Source organism: Taudactylus pleione, unplaced genomic scaffold (genome assembly GCF_031769625.1).
Source record: "Taudactylus pleione unplaced genomic scaffold, aTauple2 ptg000032l, whole genome shotgun sequence".
Classification (NCBI taxonomy): domain Eukaryota; kingdom Metazoa; phylum Chordata; class Amphibia; order Anura; family Myobatrachidae; genus Taudactylus; species Taudactylus pleione.
In genome coordinates this window covers 48,010,193-48,032,642 of record NW_028284434.1, presented here as the reverse complement: position 1 = coordinate 48,032,642, position 22,450 = coordinate 48,010,193, and the positions used below count along the sequence as shown (strand labels likewise).

Sequence of the window (22,450 nt, the reverse complement as noted above, 5' to 3'; positions counted from 1 at the left end):
TGAGGTGCCTTGGCCCGGGGGCGGGGTATAGGAGGTTGACCTAGTGCATCCTGGGAGGCTGAAAGCTTAACTCTTTGGTGCCCTGCGACTGACGTCACACCTATACCCCAAGGTATCCTGTGGAACCCTATGGACTTCGTAGAAATAGAGATAACAAGGGTAAGTTCTTACCATATCTCATATTTTCTAGAGCTGCAACTTCATTTGCTGTTAAAAGGATATCTACTTACCTACCTATGGCCTACCTGCCATGAAATTCTATGGGGTTATGGTGAATTTAGCTGCTATAAAAAATATTCTGGAATCCTCTAACCCATAGCATAACTGTGACCGATGGTCTGGTCACAAAGAGAAAAAAAAAAACTTTGGCTGTGAAGATGTTAATACATCAATACTGGATTAAAAACCATTTTGTGTTTCTGTAATGTACTGTGACTACAGATTGCTTTCATCATATCAATGTTTCCAGTTATATCAATGTCACAGTGTGGTTTAGTTATGTCAATATTTTCTCTACACAATCTAGTGCTATTCTACTATTGTTTTGTGTAGCTGTACTATTTGTTTTTGAGGTTTTCTTTTTTTTTTTCTTGCCAGACACCATTGTGCAATATAATCCATCACTTTGGAAGGCTGTATGGCGGTTTGCTGTACACCCTGATTCTTTATATAAGTAACTTGCATTTTAGGTTTAGTCTACCTGTAAGGGAGAGCACATTTACCTTGCTACTTTGTTGCTGGAAGTTGTTTTTTGTTCAAGCAGTCGATGTTACATTTATTTTCATATGGCAAGAAATTAACGTATGTGTGTGTATTTATATATATATATATATATATATATATGTGTGTGTATGTGTGTATATATATATATATATATATATTATCGAGGATGTGGCACTCACGGCATATCACAGAGAAATAATAGCACACACATAGGTCGTGTCTTCAACATTTCATTCTGTATTAAGAATTTCGTCAGGAAGTCATCCTCGATATTGTATGTATGCGTGACCGCATTGTGGAGGTACCAGGCTACAATTGTTTCCTGTATAGGAGTGTCGGACCAATTGTCTTGTATGTGTATGTATGTGGATATATATGTGTGTGTGTGTGTATATGTAACTATATATATATATATATATATATATATATATAATCTCCATCCAGAGAGGGTCACCACTTGCTTAAAACAACCCAATAAGTGTTGCCTAGGGTGACCTAAATGTAGCAATTGAAAAAGAACGCACTCACCAGGACTTCTCTTCAGGTTACAAAAAAATTAGAGAGCAACCTACTATAATTTTCACGACATAGTAAAATTGTCAGAAGGTCGATGTTTCCACCGCATAAACGCGGTCTTCATCAGGAGACAAACAGGTAAGACACAGGACAGTGTCCTGATGAAGACCGCGTTTATGCGGTTGAAACGTCGACCTTCTGACAATTTTACTATATCGTGAATATTATAGTAGGTTGCTTTCTAACTTTTTTGTAACCTGAAGAGAAGTCCTGGTGAGTGCGTTCTTTTTCAATTGCTATATATAATATTGCAGAAAGTCTGTCCTGTCTCTTCAATACGCACACAGTGAATCCTGAGGCACCCACTGTGAAGGAGACGGGACAGACTTCGGAGAGAAGGACTGGCTGCTGGGGTAAGTATGGGGTGGAGGTGGCGGGACAAAATTACCTGGGCGACTAGAGCAGGGATGGGGCCGAGCTGGAAGGGGGAGTCTGCAGTGACCCAGCATATTGGTCCGTTATATATATTTCTACTTCAGGGTCCATAGGGTATCCACAGGATACCTTGGGGTATAGGTGTGACGTCAGTCGCAGGGCACCAAAGAGTTAAGCTTTCAGCCTCCCAGGATGCACTAGGTCCCCCTCCTATACCCCGCCCCCGGGCCAAGGCACCTCAGTTTAGTTTGGTGCCCGGCCGGAGTCGGGTGCACTTGTTGGAGTGGGGGCTAGAAGAGCCCCTGAAGCTTTTTCTTCATGCAGCTGTGGCTGCACATCTGGATGAACAGCATGGACAGTCAGTCCTGACGTCCATGCTGTCTTCCCTACACCCCGCCGGTACCAGAACGCCGGTACTGATCCGGGGATGCTGGTGGGCGTCTGGGGTCACAGCTAGCGGTGACCCCAGATGCTCCGGACCATGGCCGGATTCAAGGGGGACAGAGGTAAGCAGCGGGGTCCCGCGGTGGGTCCCCGCTGATCACATGGTCCAAAGTTCCCAGGCAGGGGGCTCCCTGGGGACTGGCTGCAGCGTGGAGCCAGGCGACCAACCTGCGCTTCCACTACCCCCTGGGACAGCGGACCGCAGCAGAGCGGTAGCGCTGCGGCGTCCCAGGGGTTAAATGCATGCCAGGGGAGCGCGCCTTCCCTGTCTCACAGCCGGCGCCTCCCCCGCTGCACACAGCCCTCTCTGCACTGTGCTGACTGGTCCTGTGTCAGCGCTCCTCCCCCAGGCCAGCTTCTCTCTGCTCCTCGGCGGCCATCTTCTCTGCAACGCATGGTGAACGCTGCTGGAAGTCTGGAAGGAAGCATCGTGGTCTGGGTCCCCCCGCATACCTCTCCTCCGCTGTGGCTCAGGTCTGTGTATGCAGCGCTGTGTCCTACCAGGCCCTGTGTCTGTGTAGTTGAGTGATCAGCGCTGTTAGTGCAGGAATTGTTATTTCTCTGCATTGTATGTGACTGTGCTAGCGCTGCCTGTAACTTTTCTTCTCTAAACTGTCAGCTTTATTACTGTCCCTGTTCTTTCTGCTAAAGCCCTTGCGGTGCGGTGCTGCAGGGTGGTCTCTCGCCTATTTAATACTTAATTGGTGAGAGAGGTCACATACGTGGTGCCATCATGTCTGAAAGTGATTTTCCCCTCCGGCTACAGTGTACCACGTGCAAAGTACCGTTAGCGGAGGGGGAGGGTAGCGCGGAGGGCCTTTGCCGGCAGTGTTTGTCCATGGCGCGGCCTATTACGGTTACAGCACCGGTACAGGAGCCGCCCTGGGCTTGTTTCGCTCAGGCGTTAACAGCTTTAGTGGGCCAGTTAGCTCCGCAGCCCGCGTTTACTCCGATGGGTTTGTCCCAGCAGTCTGTGGTGTCGTCACCCATGCAGGGGTTCCCACGACAATTGGTGGTACCCCACAGTCTCCCTATTTCCCCGCTCCCGGGTTCTCAGGAGCCAGCGTGGGTTAACTCCCTAACGAGTTCTGTACAGCACTTGTCGGATGTGTTGCAAGGGGAGTCTGTGATGCGGCCTCATAAAAGGCCGGTGGCGTCTCTGTCCGCTCCTTATGAGGATGACGAAGGGACGTCTGATGATGGGGAGATTCTGGATCCTTACGATCAGGAACCTCTCCATACTAAGGACGCTGATGCTAAGTCCAAAGTATATATTCCTGGACTTATTCGGGCGGTCCGCACAGCCTTGGTGATTGAGGACGAAGTTCCCCCAGCGGCTAAATCTAAGTATGCCTTTTTCAAAGATGTGAAGGGCGATGCCACAGTCTTTCCTCTTTCGGGTCAGTTGGTGGACCATTTAGAGGAGGCGTGGAAACAACCTGGCAAAAGATACCAGCCGCAGAGACGCCTGGCGGTGGCTTATCCGTTCGCGGATAATTATTTTGCTAAGTGGGAATCCCCTCCACAGGTGGATTCTCACGTGACCCGTCTTGTCCGTAGTGCCACATTGCCGATGCCATCCATGTCCTCCCTTAAGGATGCTACGGACCGCAAGGTAGAAATCTGCCTGAAGTCCGCTTATTCCCTTGCAGGGGGGGCAGCACGGCCGGCTATGGCCATGTGCTGGGTTGCCAGAGCGATGGAGCGCTGGGCGGATTCATTAGAGGCTTCTTTTGAATCCGACTGTCCGGCCGAACAGGCGGAGTTGATTGGCAATCTCCGTGATTCGGCCACCTACATCAACGAGGCGGCTCTAGACATTAGTACTCTGGTGTCTAGAATTTCTTCAGCAGCGGTAGCTGCTCGTCGCACCTTGTGGCTGCGATCCTGGAAGGCGGACGCAGATTCCAAGAAAGGTCTGGAAGCGTTGCCGTTTACCGGAGAAGTTCTCTTCGGTCCGGATCTGGATAAGATTGTGGCCACGCTGGCGGCAGCCAAATCTGCTTGTCTCCCGTCGGCCGCTGCTCCTTCTGGTTCTGGACCATTGTCCTTTCGGTCATCTAGGGCCCAGGGCAGGCCCAAACCACAGTCGTTTCCTCGACAGGCTGGCCCTAAGAAATCGGTCAAGCCCCGGAAACAGGCATGGAGTACCAGACGTCCGGCCCCCAAGCCAGATGACAAGCCTGCGGCCTGACGGTCCGGGTCTCCCCTTGGGGGATCCCAGGGTGGGAGGCCGCCTGCTGCAGTTCTCCCGGTGTTGGTCGTTCACTACGACAGACACTTGGGTTCTGGAGGTGGTCTCCCACGGGTACGCCCTCTCCTTCCGGCACAGACCCCCGGCTCGATTCTTCACCACGGGTCTACCATCAGACCGGAACAAGGCTACGGAGCTGCGGAAGGTATTGCACACTATGCTCCAGGCTGGAGTTATAGTGCCTGTTCCATTCTCCCAGAGGGGCCAGGGTTTCTATTCAAATCTATTTTTGGTACAGAAACCCAATGGGTCATATCGTCCGATTCTCAACCTCAAAGCACTCAACAAGTCTTTGCGGGTCCCGAAGTTTCGGATGGAGACCCTACGGTCCATCATTCTGGCGCTGGAACCTGGGGACTACATGGTGTCATTGGACATACAGGACGCTTACCTGCATGTCCCTATTCTTTTGCGCCATCAAGAGTTCCTTCGGTTTGCAATCCGCAGCGACCACTTCCAGTTTCGGGCGTTACCTTTTGGCCTGGCGACAGCACCACGTGTTTTCACCAAGGTGATGGCGGTCATGGCGGCTTCTCTGCGGCTGCAAGGAGTCCGCATGTTGCCGTACTTGGACGACCTGTTATTGGTGGCAGGATCTCCAGAGCTCCTGTTACACCACTTGGACCTGACCATTGCACTGCTGCAACGGCACGGCTGGCTAATCAACTGGCAGAAGTCCACTCTAATCCCGTCTCGGAGGATTCTGCATCTTGGAGCCTTATTGGACTCGGGACAGCAAAGGATCTTCGTGACGGAGGACAAGATCTCTGCTTTACAGTCAAGGGTGCGCAGTTGTCTGCACAGCCGCCGGGTGTCCTTACACTCGGCGATGAGGTTACTGGGCTCCATGGTGTCGGTGTTCGACATGGTGGAATACGCCCAGTTTCACTCCAGACCTCTGCAGCACCTGATCCTGTCCAAGTGGAACGGGCTGCCTCAGTCTCTGAAGTTCCAGACGATTGTGCTCACCCCGGAGGTTCGCCTGTCCCTTGCGTGGTGGTTAAAGACGACCCACCTCAACAAGGGACGTCCGTTCTGGGTTCCAAATTGGGTCCTGTTGACAACGGACGCCAGTCTTCGGGGCTGGGGAGCAGTTTCGGGTCCACACTTGTTCCAGGGCAGGTGGACGCCGACAGAAGCGGAGCTTCCAATAAATATCTTGGAACTCCGTGCGGTCTTCAATGCTCTCCTGCAGGCACAGCGGTTTCTCCAGGGTCACCCGGTGCAGGTCCAGTCGGACAATGCTACCACCGTGGCCTACATAAACAGGCAAGGAGGAACTCGCAGTCGGGCGGCTCTCGTAGAGGTCTCTCGGATCCTGGTTTGGGCGGAGCGCAATCTTCCGGCCATATCAGCGGTCTTCATCCCGGGAGTGCTAAATTGGGAGGCGGACTTTCTAAGTCGCCAGGACGTTCATCCAGGGGAATGGTCCCTGCACCCGGACGTTTTTCAACTACTGGTGGACAGGTGGGGTCTTCCAGAAATCGACCTCATGGCGTCCCGGCACAACAACAAGTTGCCGGTGTACGGGTCTCGCACAAGAGACGAAGGGGCGTCTCTGGTGGATGCTCTGTCCGTCCGGTGGACGTTCAGGTTCGCATACCTGTTCCCTCCGGTCTCCCTTCTTCCACGGGTAATCCGGAAATTCAAACAGGAAGGAGGGACGCTCCTGTTGATAGCTCCCGCGTGGCCCAGACGGCACTGGTTCTCAGACCTTCAGGGTCTGTCCGTGGACAGTCCTCTGCGGTTGCCGCTACGACCGGACCTTCTGTCTCAGGGTCCTTGTCTTCACCCGGACCTGACTCGGCTGTCTTTGGCGGCGTGGCTGTTGAGACGGCCATGCTGAGGTCCCGGGGGTTTTCCAGCTCTGTGGTGCGTACCATGTTACGAGCTCGGAAACCGTCTTCCGCGAGGATATACCATCGCGTGTGGCATACGTTCTTCCAGTGGTGTCGACCGAGAGGTTATGCACCGCGGGAGTTTCGTCTGTCTCGGATTCTCGCCTTCCTGCAAGCGGGACTAGATCATGGGCTTCGCCTTGCTTCTTTGAAGGTACAGGTTTCGGCCCTATCTGTCTGGTTTCACCGTAGGATTGCTACAATCCCGGATGTGCGCACCTTTATGCAAGGTGTTCTCCGTATTCAGCCGCCCTTTGTTCCACCTGTGGCGCCTTGGGATTTGGCTGTGGTCCTGAGGGCTCTCCAAGGACCGCCGTTTGAACCACTGGGCTCAGTGGATCTTAAATGGCTAACAGCTAAGACTGTTTTCCTTCTGGCCGTTGCTTCGGCCAGACGTGTTTCTGAGTTAGGGGCTCTTTCTTGTAGACCCCCTTTCTTGGTTTTTCATGGGAACAGGGCAGTGCTCCGCACTCGGCCCGAGTTTCTTCCCAAAGTTGTTTCCCAGTTTCATGTTAACGAGGAAATAGTTGTTCCGGCCTTTAACTCACCGGGTCTTTCCGTGGGTGAGGCCTCTTTGGATGTTGTGCGGGCCTTAAGGACTTATGTTGACCGCACTTCTTCGTTTAGGAAGTCTGACGCTTTGTTGTCCTCTATGGCTTCCGTAAAAAGGGTTGGCCTGCTTCAAAGCAAACTTTGGCAGCCTGGATCCGTATGGCTATTTCTGAAGCTTATCTTCATGAAGGCCTACCGGTCCCTCCTTCTCTGAAGGCTCATTCCACTAGGTCTGTGGGTCCTTCGTGGGCAGCTCGACGTGGTGCCTCGGCAGTTCAGATCTGCAAGGCTGCTACGTGGTCTTCTGTCCATACCTTCGTGAGGTATTACAGGTTTGACACCTTCGCCTCTCAGGATGCTTCCTTCGGGCGGCGGATTCTCCTTTCTGCACAGGAGCGTCCCCACCCTTAAAGGATACTGCTTTGGGACATCCCCAAGGTATCCTGTGGATACCCTATGGACCCTGAAGTAGAAAATATGAGATATGGTAAGAACTTACCCTTGTTATCTCTATTTCTACGAAGTCCATAGGGTTCCACAGGACTCCCGCCCTGTCGCACCTGTGCTGCAGATGGGCTTTGCTCTGGTCACCGGTTTTCCGTCTCCCTCTGGTGAGAATGTGATTCTTGTATGTGTCCAGATCTTTGTTCTCTCTCTTCCTTCTCCTCCTCCGGCCTATGGCTTGGTAACTAACTGAGGTGCCTTGGCCCGGGGGCGGGGTATAGGAGGGGGACCTTGTGCATCCTGGGAGGCTGAAAGCTTAACTCTTTGGTGCCCTGCGACTGACGTCACACCTATACCCCAAGGTATCCTGTGGAACCCTATTGACTTCGTAGAAATAGAGATAACAAGGGTAAGTTCTTACCATATCTCATATTTTATACACACACATAAAACAACCATCAATGTGCTAAACGATGGCAAATTACATTCAGTAGTTTATACCATAGTTACCCAAACTCATTCCTCAGGGAGCACTAACAGGCAGGAAAGAGGAACTGTATGGGTTGTGACAGGTGCAGGGTGCTATATTGAAAACTACTGTTAGTGCTCCCTGAGGAATGAGTTTGGGAAAAACTGGTTTATACAATAGATAGCAGTTCCTCCCAGTTAAGACCTTGTCTAAAATGGAAATGAAAAGAAACAGAAGTAGAAGGCACTGATAGTGTAGTATGTCTTATTGAGAAAGTTTAAATGATACTGTATATTTTACGCATACTTCAAAAAGAATAATACTGTATGAGCTTATCTTTAATCACTTAAAAGTCTTTACATCCAATGCTTTTTGTTCAATGAACTTCCACAGAGAGTTGAGGAATTTCATTGAACGAAACGCGTTGATGGTTCTACATAGCATTCCGTAGAGCACCATTGGGGAAAGGACACATGGACTTGGAGTTCCCACTCTTTGAGTGCAGTCTGTGATGTGGCTTCCATCATCTTCCTGGACCTTGGTGATATACTGTATATTTGATATGCACATTGATTATTTTAAGAATGCATGTATTTTTAATACTGTAATTTCATGGATGGCATCTTAAATGACTACACTATGATATTCTTTGCAGTTTTTGGTTCTGGGCTGTGATACCGTTTTTTTCCCCAATACTTTATCTAATGGTGGTCCAGACTCTGAAGTGAAGTGATTTCAGATACGTTCATACTGTATTATCTTTTTTGAAGTACACATAGTATATTTAATTTACAATTTCTCAATGAGACATTTGTATACTATTATATTTGTATGAGTGCCTTCCTGTACTGTTTCTATATATAATATAAATGTTTGTGGAAATAACAGCAGGCTTTATTTTGTGTTCTGAACACCTATTGTGTCTCTTACCTGTTCTAGGATCCTGTCCACTGCCGGTAAGCACCTGTCAGAGGTTTACAGCCCCCGCAGCCTTACCGGCATGCAGGAGTCCAGTGCCACCGAGCGCAAGAGCAGCAGAAACCCCTGGCAGGAGTACAATTACCTCCAGAAGGGCGACCCAGCAGAGTACGGCAGCCTGATGGAGACCTTGTACATGCTGAAGGTGACATATGCACTGGGCTTTGTACTCACACTTTCTCCCATGCTGTTTAGTCACCATCAATGTAAAAAGCTAGAACCTAACAAGGACAATGGCTCCCTAATTATAGTTAGTGATCAGTAATGTTTACTACACAAAGCTAAATATTATGACACACTTCATTCCTCCATTATTTGTTTTTTCAGATGTATCTTCTTTCATTAAACACTGCTTTTTCCATTGCTGGGAACCAGGTGTATCCAAATGCTTTGGCATTTAACGGGAACAGTTTATTCACTTCTCAAAAATAAAATAATCTTTATCATCTGTAGAGACAGTTCCACTGGTCATTGCAAAATTTTACTGCAGCTGGTGTCAGTCATATTTAGCTGTTTTAATACTCTATTGTATAACTGTGGGAAAATCAGGGATTATATATATATATATATATATATATATATATATATATATATATATATTTTCATGCGCACAGAGTCCAGTGTATCCAATAATGATATCAGTCCCAAAAAGATTGTCTTTTAGAAATCAGTGCAGCTCCATTCCAAATGTCCATAACCACAGGCACAAAGAGGGTTTATGAAAAAAGAGAAAGGGAGAGCGCACGTATAAGTAAAATTGACAACACTTTAATCAAAAAAGAGCTTAGCTCACATACATTTCAAACTGAATAAAACGGCATATCATTCATCCTCCTCGATCCGCCTTTGTCTCCACGACATATAGCGTCCACCACGGGGCTGGTAAACATATCCACGCCGCACTGCCACACGGGTAACAGGCAGGGAAATCCTCGCTGGGACCAGCGTTTGACGTCACCACATCCTCCGTAAGGCAAGCCACGCCCTGGTCCCAGCGAGGATTTCCTGCCTGTTATCCGTGTGGCAGTGTTACCAGCCCCGTGGTGGACGCTATATGTCGTGGAGACAAAGGCGGATCGAGGAGGCTGAGTGATATGCCGTTTTATTCAGTTTGAAATGTATGTGAGCTATGCTCTTTTTTGATTAAAGTGTTGTCAATTTTACTTATACATGCGCTCTCCCTTTCTCTTTTTTCATATCTATATATACATATATATATATATATATATATATGTATATATATATATGTGTATATATATATATATATAATATATATGTGTGTATATATATATATATATATATATATAATATATTCATGAAAAAACTAGTGCACTCACCAGGGACTTTGCAATCAGGAATTTTGTATTATACTGTTAATCACATCATAAAAGTCGACGTTTCGGCCATGTACTGGCCTTTCTCAAGACTAGACCACCACCACAAAGAGAGATGAACTGTATACACCATAGTGCACCAGGAAATGGCTCTATACCTGAGAATGATCACATGATGTTCCAGCATGCTTTGCGTGCTAGGTCCAAACAAAAGAGGCCACAACCTGCTATAATGTCATCCTACACCATGCCAATACTAATGAGGCCGCAGATAACCATTTGGGAAACAAAACCGCCAAATCTACTATAAATTACAACTGAAAAAAAACCAGAGTAAAAAAGGAAAAACAGTCAAACCTTGCCCCACTTCCGGTCCACGGCGTCCAGGGCCAGAGGAGACGCAACACTACAGACCACCAGCGGTACTATCACTTGCCGTACATGGCACAAGGCAACAACGTCACTTCCGGACCGCGACGACCGGGGCCGAAGATGACAAACTGAAAAAATAGCTAATTGAATGAAAATGTAGCGGTTATGATGTTAGTACATAGCACACTCCACTAACTATCTGTCCATATGTAGCAGAAAATTTTTTCATGAATTTTACATTTGTGGTTCATTTGGTTGAATGCACTGAGATTTGCACCCCAGGCAGTTGCTGTACTCAGGAGTGGCACTCCGTTATAAACAATGTCACAGACGCAGGATAGTAAGTGCCACTTTATTGTATCATCATCAGGGTACAACAATATAATAAAAATTAAACTCACCTTATATCCCCACCAACATATGGACGCTGGATCTGGAAATGGACGCCCACTCGATGACGTCACAAATGCGACCAGGCACCGCAAACCTCGGCGCCCAGTCACACGGATGCAGCGCAACCAGGGACCACCCACCACACAATCCGCTACCATAGCAACAAGTGTAAATCATAGCAACAATTACCCAATTACAATGACACCAACTGTGATATATAAGTATAGTACGTCATCGGGTGGGCGTCCATTTCCGGATCCAGCGTCCATGGCGTTCACATGTTGGTGGGGATATAAGGAGAGTTTAATTTTTATTATATTGTTGTACCCTGATGATGATACAATAAAGTGTATCGAAACGTTTGCATTTACTATCCTGCGTCTGTGACATTGTTTATAATTGAGTGCCACTGTCAATGGACTATATATTTGGACCCTTCTGTGGATATATATATATATATAAAAATCTCTTTGCAGTTCATTTAGCTGTCTGGCCCTCACACTTCTATATTCGGTAAGGGAATGTTCCCAGGTTGTCTCCCTATCATTCAACGCGATCTTTATAGACTGGACGCAACTGGTTTTCTCATTAAGCAGTACATGGAGCATGACACAGAGCTGCAGTGTAGCATTACTGCTTCCAAGAAGGATTCTGAGGCAAAGCCTAATAATAATGTAAAAAAGATTTTTGTTGCATTTGTGTTGGCACAAACTTGATAACTATGTGATCCCTGACTACTGTAGTACATATAATATTCATATTAGTATTTGACTATATATCCCTTCAGTCCTTTGGGCAAAGCACCCTGTCCTTCCCTTCCAGCCTCCAGCCTTGAGTGTGTTGTGTGTATATGTATCCTTACATGGCTGTATGACTGGCTTCCAACTGTCTATGTATGGTTTCTGAATTCAGTTGAACAGTATCCAACAAATCTATGCTGTGCTTCTATTAATTAGCATCTGTAAAGGGGAGTCTATCTGTTTACATGCGTCTCAAATAACCAAAAAAACTTTAAAAGTGAAGCTTTCAGATATGAATGTAAAAAGTGAACACAAGGTTTGGTGTACACCTGACTTTCCACTGCGGCCCTGTTAAAAAAATTGAAGCATATAACAGTATTATCTCACCACTCCATCACAGACCGCGGTGGCCACCTAAAACATCTTTAGGACATTGACCTAGTGGGTTCTCATCTACATCAAAAGCATGAGGCTGCAGTCATTTGAGCTGCTGTGACATCGCTGTCCCTATAAAAGCCTTATCCACACAGGGCACTACTGAAGAGAATGCTTGTGATGTTGCAGATGTGAAAGAGTACAAGGGACAGATTTAGTTAAGTTTAATCATTTCCTTTAATTTCGGTATATTATTCAGCACTGTAAAAGACAGCCATCAATGGCCATTCATGCCAAATAGTTGCCCTTTCAAGCCTACCGTTGCCTATATAAGGTCATGACAACCCTTTTGTGGTCTCAGACAATATTCCGGAGAGTACAGGCCATCATTTCTATAGGAACTAGTACCTGACATCTCTTTGATATCACTGGCTCCTTGTAAATGCATAGGCTATGTTTTCATAAATGCTCATTCAATCCTCCCACACAGCTATCTCCAGTATGTATAGAGGATGATAGGGAGATAATAATCGCCCACTTCCTTATGATTCAGTGACAGACGGCCTTTCTGCATGTTCTGGGCCTTCATGGAATGACCTCAGCATTCAGTGTTCAGAAGTTCAGAAAGCATCTTGATCAGCAATGCTTTGTGTACACCTCTTTCAGGAGAAGGGAGCTGTCAACACCAGTCTTCTTGCCACCGCCCGCTCCGCCTTCACACGCCAGAACCAGGTAGCTCATCAGCTGGCGTTTGATTCCGTCTTCCTGAAGATAAAGCAGCAACTTCTTCTGGTGCCCAAGATGGAAGTAAGTGCCAAGTTTTACATTCCCCTGGGGGCAGTGCTCAGTGTAGTTGTGCTTTGGAGGTGTGGGTTTGTGATAAGGTGGCTGCACATAACCACACCAGCTTGTTCCAAGATCCAGGGTCCAGTGTAGCCACACATATGGGGGAGATGTATCAAACCTTCGAGAAAAATACAGTGGAGTAATTGCCCTTAGCAACCAATCAGCTTCTGTTGTTGGGTACACATTACCCAACCCTGCGATGCGATGCCCGATGGTGCCAATGAACTACATATTGCGAGGTCGTTTGCACCGCGCGGTCTGGTGAACGACCGTGCGATATGTCGTTCACTAGCTGCATCCAAATGCATGGGCTCGTTCATCACATTGACAGATTGAGCAGCAAGTGTGGCTGATCTGTCGATGTGATGAACGACCTGCTCGAACGTGCTTGGCCTGACATAGTGTGTACACACTTGCCGCTGTCGACGATATGTCGGCACGATCCGCTGGATGTATACCCAGCCTAACAGTCTTTTACTTCTCCACTTTGTCTCTCTCCTGACGGTTTGATACATCTCCCCCTTGTTATGGTGATCACTGGGGACTGTTAATGCAGAGAGAAGATGCTGGCACATGCAGGCCTATAGCACTCACCTTCCAAACAGATTATTACCAGGCGTTGTGGTTATTTGGGCCATGGACAAGCAATGGCAGATGGCCCGTAATCACTACTGATGCTGCAGCATTTCTGGTCGGTGTTAGACAAGGGATCCCTCTAACAATATCAATTACAGCATCAAAATACACATTGTCGTGTTCAGAATGGTGTTCCCCGAGCAACATGAGGGGTGAGATGTATCCGGCCTTGGAGAGAGATAAAGTGGAGACGTTGCCCACAGCAACCAATCAGCTCCTAACTCCTTTATTTAGCCCAGTCCATGGAATGACCGTTAGAAACTGGTGGCTTTGGGCATCTTCTGCACATTATATATCTCTCCAAGGCTTGATACATCTCTCCCTTAAATGAGAAAAATCCATTAGTCATGCCAAGTTTTCATGTCATACTCCATATCTTGAACCCAAGTTGTAAAAAATTTAATTTCCATGTGAAAATAATACAAACCTATTTTTTTACATAATCTTATTAAGTGCATTGAACCCATAACGCATCACTCTGTAATTGCTTTATCTGCCATATAGAGTGCTAGATACTGTATAAACCCTGACCACAAATTAGTCTTACACAACTAGATTACATAAACGTGACAAGCAGCTGTGATATTTGTGTCTCTTCCTAGAGATATTGTCTGTTACTTAAAAATTTGGTATTAAAGAAGGTTGTTCTAGAACTTTGCAGACTGCTATGTACACTGAGCAAGAGGTGAGCCAAGCGCTAAGCCCCTTTTATATTGCACCATTGGAGCCCAGCTATGCAAAGGGTGTACATGTGCATGCACTGCTCCTTGTCCGTCTGTCCTCTGGATTATGGGACCCCAGATATCTCTCTATCTGCTTTTCGGCAGATGAATAATTTATAACTGGTGGGAAGATAGTAATATTATGCAGGAGGATGGGAAAATAAAGCAAATTATTGTGTACCTGCACTGGTAGATGGAATCCATATTTATATATATTACACATGATGTCAGGATATAGTTCTGATGTCGCTACATATAGTTGGTGATTTTCAATGTCATTGCTGCAGCGTTCATTAGGAAAACTTGTATACAGTATAGGGAATGATATCCCTGCTATAGGTTATCATGGATAGTGGAGGCTGTCTTGTATAGGTGGGAGCTGTATATAAAGCACTCTGCATTTATACTGTGTAATACCTCTGAATGATGCAGCAACTCTCACACTTCTGCTCTATGCATTTCCTCATCAGAGCTGGGGCTTTGAAGAATCCGGTGAAACGCTGACAGACGACTTGCCCACATTTAGCCTCACTCCGCTGGAATACATCAGCAACGTAAGTGTGTAACGGAAGCAACTACTTGTATCACTTGTACTACGCATTCCAGGACAGAGCCGTAACTAAACTGTTTGGTGCCCTGTTCCAGAGAGAGCATTGGTGTCCCCCCCCCTCATTTTATAAATAGGGACATAAGATAGAGCACCTGAAAAACGGCCATGGCTTCATGGGGAAGGGCCAGGGATAATATTGGGGTGGCCAGGAGATGCTGGGGATAAAAGAAGAGGAAGCTACAATTGAGAATGATGATAAACAGGAAAATTGACAGGCCCAAACAGCGCCCCCTGCCCTGCAGTGCCCCCATGGCACAGGTCGCACTACCCTAGTAACGGCTCTGCTCCAGGATATAGAGACAAGCATTCCTGAGGCAGCAAGTGACATGGTGTCTGTCCCATCAGTTACATATCGGTTGTATTGCCTCAGCGTACAATGTGCACCATTAGCAAATAATGCCAGTATCATACCTATCATGAAGGTCTGCTTCCGGTCGTCTTATACAAGGTGGTTATTACTGCCCGTGTATTCCAGATTGGCCAATACCTCATGTCCCTCCCGCTACATCTGGAGCCCTTTGTGACCCCAGAGGACTCCACTCTGGAACTAGCGTTGCATGCTGGGAAACTGCCCTATCCTCCTGAACAAGGTGAGTGCACAGTAAATGGCACCTAAGCCGGTGAGAGAGGTCATTTAGCTGGATGATTTATAGGTAAAATACACCTGCACCTATTCACTTGCTAATGGCTTTCAGCTGCCAAGTTGTTTGTAATATTGTCACCAAATAAACATACAGTCTCCCAGAGCGCATACACCTAGAAAACATGCGAAACCTAGCCAAATATAGCGCCTTTCTGGCTAATCAGAAGCTCCTTACTCTGCAATGTTAATGAAGGTGCATTAACCAGTTCTGTTATGGCTGATTTGATTACTTAGATAAATTACATGGATACATACATAAAGATTACATAAGTACATTGACACCATGGGTTTGATTCCGACCACAGCACAGTCTGTGTGGAGTTTGTATGTTCTCATGTTTGTGTCAGTTTCCTCCCACAGTCCAGAAGCAGCCCCAATGTGTGCGTATGATAGGAGATATAGGTCCTGATTCAGAGTTGGACGCAAATGCACACAAATTTGTGCATTTTTCTGCTAAGCAATTGCTAAAATATGCTAATGCATCAGCCGACAGAATGCGTATTGAGACGCCCACCGGAGCCCTCGCAGCTGCCCGCAACTGCGTACACAACGCAGCATCGGACGCAGATCCTGAAAACATCGACTCATCTAGTTAGTCTATGGTCACTCTGAATGGGCACCGTAATTGAGATGCTGGAGCTTTGTTCTCTGCGTGCGCGATCACAGGCACTGGCTAGTACACGCCAAGAAAACCGTCCCGACACGTCCGCGTCTTGGCCAGAACTCCCCGTAACCACCCACAAAACGGTCTCTTCCTGTCAATCAGATGTGAGTGAATCCTCACAGCGAGCTCGATTGCAATGAGGCTGTGACACATGCACACAACACCGATAATCGCTTCACTGCGTGAAAATCGGCATTGCGTTCAACTCTGAATCAGGCCCATAGATTGTAAGCTCCACTGGTGCAAGCAGGGGAGGATAAAGAGAGGGGTGGGCACTGGCACTGTGACAGACTACTGTGCATGCTTCGTTCTTTAGGTAAATGGTGCAGGCGCTGTTATGCTGGTGATTTCTATAGTGCGAGCCTGCACAGAGCCATCGAGAGCGGGCACGGGTGCTGGGGGCATGGCCAAATCTGGGAGTTTTGGCCAAGCCCCCTCCCACATTTTTTAAAATACTATGCACAGCGCTGCGAGCTGCAAGGGGGACCTCCGCAATGCTGTAAAGGTGGGACTGCAACTGGGCTGGGCCACCATCGGCACCCACCGGTACAGCCAGGCCGGGTACTGAGCGGAGAATGGCAGCACTGTTTTCCTCAGCAGCAGGGGCCGGCGGCCTCTGCATTCCCCCTCCTGCCCGATACATCTGCCTCCAGTCACGTTAGCAGGCGGCTGCTTCTGCCAGTGCTGGGGTGACATCACAGACAAAAGTGGACAATGTCCTCCTCAGCAACTTACCTGGGCCCCTCCAGCAAGCCCAGGTAAGTGGTACCCGCTTCCACCCTCTCAGCGCCCCTGCACGTGCACAGCTCTCCGGAAACATGGTGCCTGCTTGTGTCATGTGCCCGCTGATATCTGCGGCACCAACGGAGAGGTAAGTGTTGTGAATGGTTGCAGGGTGTGCAGTGTGGGCCACCCTGGACCCAGAGACCAGTGTGTGCCCATTATAGATACACCCATGGGTGCAGGGACTGATGTAAATGATGAAATATTCTCTGTAAAGTGCTGTGTAATATGTAAGTGCTATATAAATACAGGTACATAACAAAATGCAGTGGAAACCATTTATGTACATTGCAGGAGAAGAGACCCCAGAACTGGACAATATGGCAGATTACTGGCTGGGATCACTAGCGAGAGCCACCATGCAAACGTACTGCGATGTCATCCTGCAGATTCCTGTCCTAACACCACATTCCAGCAAACAGCTTGCCACCGATATTGGTGAGAATGTCTCATTTCTATGTTACACTGCACTGACAGAGATTTTTGTATATATCTACGGAATTTCTGTTTTATTCTGTATCTACTTCCATAATATTGATGCAGCCCTGACCTTCTTTCATGGTATATTGCTAGATTATCTGATTAACGTCATGGATGCCTTGGGCTTGCAACCAACACATACTTTGCAGAACATCGTCACTCTGGTCAAGACCAAACCTGAAGAATACAGACAAGCTGCAAAGGCCTTGCCCAGGAAACTTTCCTCCTCCATTGCAGCAATGAGAAGCATGGAGTACTAACCTTATGTCCCCACAGTCACCAAATCAGAATCGGTTTATACATACTCTATAGGAACACACACGTGGAATGGATTGTTATTGGCTGTTTAAGTGGCAATAAACCTACAACTTAACACCCAAAGGACTGCGTTAGCCGGAGATGGATCTCCTCTATCGGACAATCCAAAGTACTGTAAACTACTGCCAATTAAAAATAAATATTTTAATAGGAACTTGTTGTTGTATAGAAAACTTTATGCTTTTCAGGATATATCCACACAAGGTATTTAAGTCCATCTCTTATTACCAGACTATAACCCTTCTTTACATGGATTTACACTACATAACAAATCCACTTTCCTAATATCCTGCATTGATTACTGTAACCTCCCCCTGACCAGCCTTCCACGCCAAAGACCACCAAACCTCCAGCTTGTGAGTATTTCTCATCATGTCGCTCTCCATGGCCCAAATGTTTTTACCTTTAAACAAAAAAAGTTCTGCTTTAAATCTAGAGGGTACATTGCCGAAATCTTGCTGCTGCCAGAAACTAGTAGGTTATTTCATTTGTGCCTACATCTGCTTCCCCTCTGCTCCATTTCCAGCCCCGGCTTCCTATATCCTCCCCGATGAAACACAAAGGCCCCCAGTAACAAATAAAGCATAACCTCTTTAGCGCTCGCTAAAGGGGTTATGGCCTCGTTTCTGCATTTAACAAACAGCGATAATCTATTGCCGACAGTGGAGACATGGCGGTGCCTTTACGGCTTCAGCGACGCCTTCCAGGCGCTGCCTACTCTCTGCATCATGCACATGCGCAGACAGACCATCACGCATGCGCATAACACAGGCGCCCCGTCGCTGGCAGCGTTAGGCCTAGCGGAGGACCTCGCCTAACCTCGTCGGAGGGGTAAGTATTGGTAAATACCAGTGGATTTTTCATTTGTATCACAGTGATACTAGACGAAAGATTGCACTGGTGTTTACCATCGTTGATAATGGGGCCCAAGTCCCTTATAAAGCCCTCTAAGAACTGCCTTTGCTTTCCTGACTTAGAGGACTAAAAACCATAGCATTTGCTCCAGATCAGGGTGTATACTTATACACAGTGATAGCAGAAATACAGTAGTTTGTGGCTTGACAGCACTTGTAGTAAAGGCTAAAGTCGCATTACCCTATTGGTATACAATATAATAATGTAATGAAGTGTCATATAAACATGCAAGAACAGAATCTTCAAAGAGTTATTAGTAAAAGTCATATTTTCCCCCTTTAAAAATCAAATGGGAATCTTCTTTCTTGTAAGTGCAAATGGAAATGTGAACAGACAAATTCATCTATAACAGTCACAATGATAATGAATTAAGTACTATTAGCTGGGAGAGGTCAGAACACAGCCAATCAGAAGTGGTGACACATAATTATTGTGTATCATTGTACCAGCCCTCCACAAAAGATACTGGCCCTGATTCAGAGCCGGACGCTCTTTCAGAGCGCTCGCTCTGAATGAGGGAGTTTTCTCCTTCATCCACTAGGGGACACTGGAGTTCAAGACAGTGGGGTATAGACGGTGGTAGAGTAGAGCCTGGCACTTTAAATAATTTAGAAGTGTGACTGGCTCCTCCCCCTCTATGCCCCATCAGCCCCAGTTTTTAGAATGTGCCCGAGAGAGCCGGTTGCACAATAGGCTGTCTCCAGCCTGTCTCATATAATTGGTGTTTTTTATGAACAAGCACTGAGGACAGGCAGGCTGCTTACTGTGGCAGTCTGCCTGCTACGTGGGAGCCGCCGGGAAAGGCACCACACGGCTACTGCAGCCTGTGTCCGGTGACCTAGAGGAGGGGGCACACACCTGGAGTCAACGGACTCTGCGAGGAACCGCCACTGCTGACACCGGCATGTGTCCGGGTTCCTCGCCGCCCCCTCAGCCCAGCATCCCGGCCGCAGCAGCTGTAAGTATATCCCACCACTCCCGACTAGCTGGAGCGGTGGGCCAAAACGCTGGGCTCAGGGAAAGCGCGCGCTGCGCGGCTGTTACACAGCCTCCTTCCCCCTGCCAGTAGTCCTGACAGTGTCGGAGCTGCTGATGAGACCCGCCGCTGCACTCGGCGTCCGGGTCTTGCTAAAACCTAGCCACTGATCCCCCTCCTATTAATGAGGGGAGGCCCCTCTACTTCAAGTATACGGGAACGTTGGTGACAGCGCGGTGCTGCCGCAGCTGTCACTGAATCCTCCCTCTATACAGGGAGGGAGACGGCCGCGTCCCGCTACTCCCATATCAGGAGTCTACAGCAGCATAAACAGCCAGCCCTGTATAACGGGGCTGGGGGCGGAGCGCAAGAAGAACGCTCAGCGCTGCTGTTCATTGCCGCGCTGGTGCTTGTTTGAGAGAAGCACCAGCGCCGGCTTATGCTCAGAGCCGCAGGAGAGCGCGGCTGCTGTTCACAGCGCTCTCGGCTGTGGGTTGCTGCGTCGGTGCTTGCATGAAAGAAGCACCGACGCCAGCTCTCACAATCCCGCTTCAGGGAGGGAGACGGCCGCGTCCCGCTACTCCCATATCAGGAGTCTACAGCAGCATAAACAGCCAGCCCTGTATAACGGGGCTGGGGGCGGAGCGCAAGAAGAACGCTCAGCGCTGCTGTTCATTGCCGCGCTGGTGCTTGTTTGAGAGAAGCACCAGCGCCGGCTTATGCTCAGAGCCGCAGGAGAGCGCGGCTGCTGTTCACAGCGCTCTCGGCTGTGGGTTGCTGCGTCGGTGCTTGCATGAAAGAAGCACCGACGCCAGCTCTCACAATCCCGCTTCCCCACTCACATAGAACGGCATTACCAGTTCCCCCTTCTAATTAAGAGGGCTGAAAAGGCATGGCCGGCGCACCCCGCCCTGCGTGGGGGGTTATGTCTGGCAATGCCTAGTGTGCCCTCCTCTCTCTTTTACCGCCATTAATGTGGCGTAATGGAGGCGGGGCTTAGCGGCTGCCGGGCATGTAAATATCCGCTCGGTAGCCTTCCTCCCTTACTACTCTCTGCTCAGGCCGACAGTAACTCTCCATAACTATGGAGGGGTAGTGTGGTGGGGGGTTACATCATCGGCCGGTGTCCAGCATCATTCTCTACCAGATAGAGGGGGAATATATTCAGGTGACGAGCGAAGCGAGTCCGCAAGGGGCCGACTTTCTTATTTCCCCTGGAAAGTGTGAGCAAAAACCTCCACTTCCGCCCTCACGTCACTTACAGGTACAGCTACTGAAGGGGTTTTTACTCTTCCCTATGGAGTGGAAGGGAGCTCTAAGCCCCAGCCCTCTGAATTGAGTACTTACGGGGGCTGTTTTTACTAGTCCGCCGGTCTAGCAGGAGTGGACTGTCTAAGAGGAGTGGACTGTCTAAGAGCTGTCGAGGCAGTCACAAAAACGGTCCCTCCTCTGTCATTAGCAACAGCCGTCCACACGGCGCGAAGGCCCTGTGAACTATTCACCCCCTAGGGGGTGCCTCCTAGATTGGCAACTGTGTCGTATGCCGTTAAGTCCCCACCTGGGGCGCCGCATACCTGGGTTCGAGATCCGTCTAAATAGACGGATGGGCTGCCAGGGGTCTGAAATGGGGATTTATCTCCCCGATCTCTATGGAGAGGAGACCGCAGCAGTCCGCTGCTCCCCTAGCAGTAAGTTGCAGCGTGGGCCCGCCATTTAGTGGTGCTAACAGTACTGTAATCCCACTGTTTAGGAGACCCTGGCACGCGCCACTGTCCCTCAGTGTGCTCCTTATAGCACTGCTATTTCATTAAACGGAACTCTCATTAAAGGCAGTTCATAAGGTGGATGCTGTTGCTCAAGTAGTTATGGCATAATGTATCTATGTAATCCTCCCCTATACAGGTGTATAGAGGGATATATATATATATATATATATATTATTTTTTTTTTTCTGAGTAAAATATCTGTGTCAATACACTAATACAATTATTAGGGTGCTCGCTTCGGCAGCACATACAGGTACTCCAATACAGTCCTTGTTTTTACAGCGCTACAGGGAAAATGTTGGCACTATGGTTAGACTTGCTAGCCTCATAAGGTGTTGGACTATAAACCAACTTGTTTGCTCCTGGTAGTTCTTACCTGCCGCTACGCTGTAGCAGAATGAACACATGTCCAGAGTGTACTCTGACCTTGCCTCAACCAAGGTCTTGAGTCAGTTCTTCCATGGCTCTAACTATTGCTCAGGTTCTACTTTAAACATTAGTACGTGTATGCAGATATGAAAATGCACTGTACTGTGTGTGTGTGTATATATGTATATATATGTATGTGTATATACACAGTGTATTTCTACCTCTGTTTTTATCAGCTATTGTCTGATACCTAGCATATTTTAAAAGGAAAGATGTTGCGATTGGAGACTGGACTGATGTGGTAGTTTGGTACAATAACTCCGCTTTACTCTACCTCTTCTTAAGGAGAAGTATATAGAGAGGTTCTTATAATTCCAAAATTATTATGACCATGTAGCCTAGGGTCCCGGTTAAGTCTCTGATGAGATGTCGCCTGGGATTCCATGAGCTATAGGCTACATATGTATATGTGTGTGTATGTATGTATGTATATATATATATATTTATATTATTTATCTTCGGTGCTCGATTTCGGCAGCACGTGAAAATGGGTGAATAGACTAGAGTCATGTTATACAATTTACATTGTGACTTCTAGTTCGGGACTATATGTCCTGTGGCCTTCTGACCACACTTGTATAAAAGAATAATGTACTTACATTGAGGCTCCTGGGATCTATAGAGGCATACTGCCTCACGACAATATTAAGGTGCCCCTTTTCGGGGGGCCTATTACTAATATAACTACACTTCAGTGGTGCACTTGACAGCGCCCGGAAGTATCTCCAAATAAGA

General features: G+C 47.8%; 1 protein-coding gene across 3 annotated transcripts in view; it reads left to right on the top strand.

Moving 5' to 3' along the window:
• The window catches only part of COG7 (component of oligomeric golgi complex 7), a 100,687-nt gene extending 82,904 nt beyond the window's left edge, over positions 1–17,783 (top strand). For all 3 annotated transcript variants that reach the window (XM_088452058.1, XM_088452061.1, XM_088452060.1), the window contains exons 13-18: positions 8,675–8,858; positions 12,594–12,734; positions 14,602–14,685; positions 15,217–15,331; positions 17,126–17,269; positions 17,405–17,783. In XM_088452058.1, the coding sequence (XP_088308184.1) occupies positions 8,675–8,858; positions 12,594–12,734; positions 14,602–14,685; positions 15,217–15,331; positions 17,126–17,269; positions 17,405–17,571 (835 nt within the window). In that variant the 3' untranslated portion in view covers positions 17,572–17,783. The remainder of the gene's footprint in view (positions 1–8,674; positions 8,859–12,593; positions 12,735–14,601; positions 14,686–15,216; positions 15,332–17,125; positions 17,270–17,404) is intronic.
• The last annotated feature ends 4,667 nt before the right edge of the window (positions 17,784–22,450 follow it).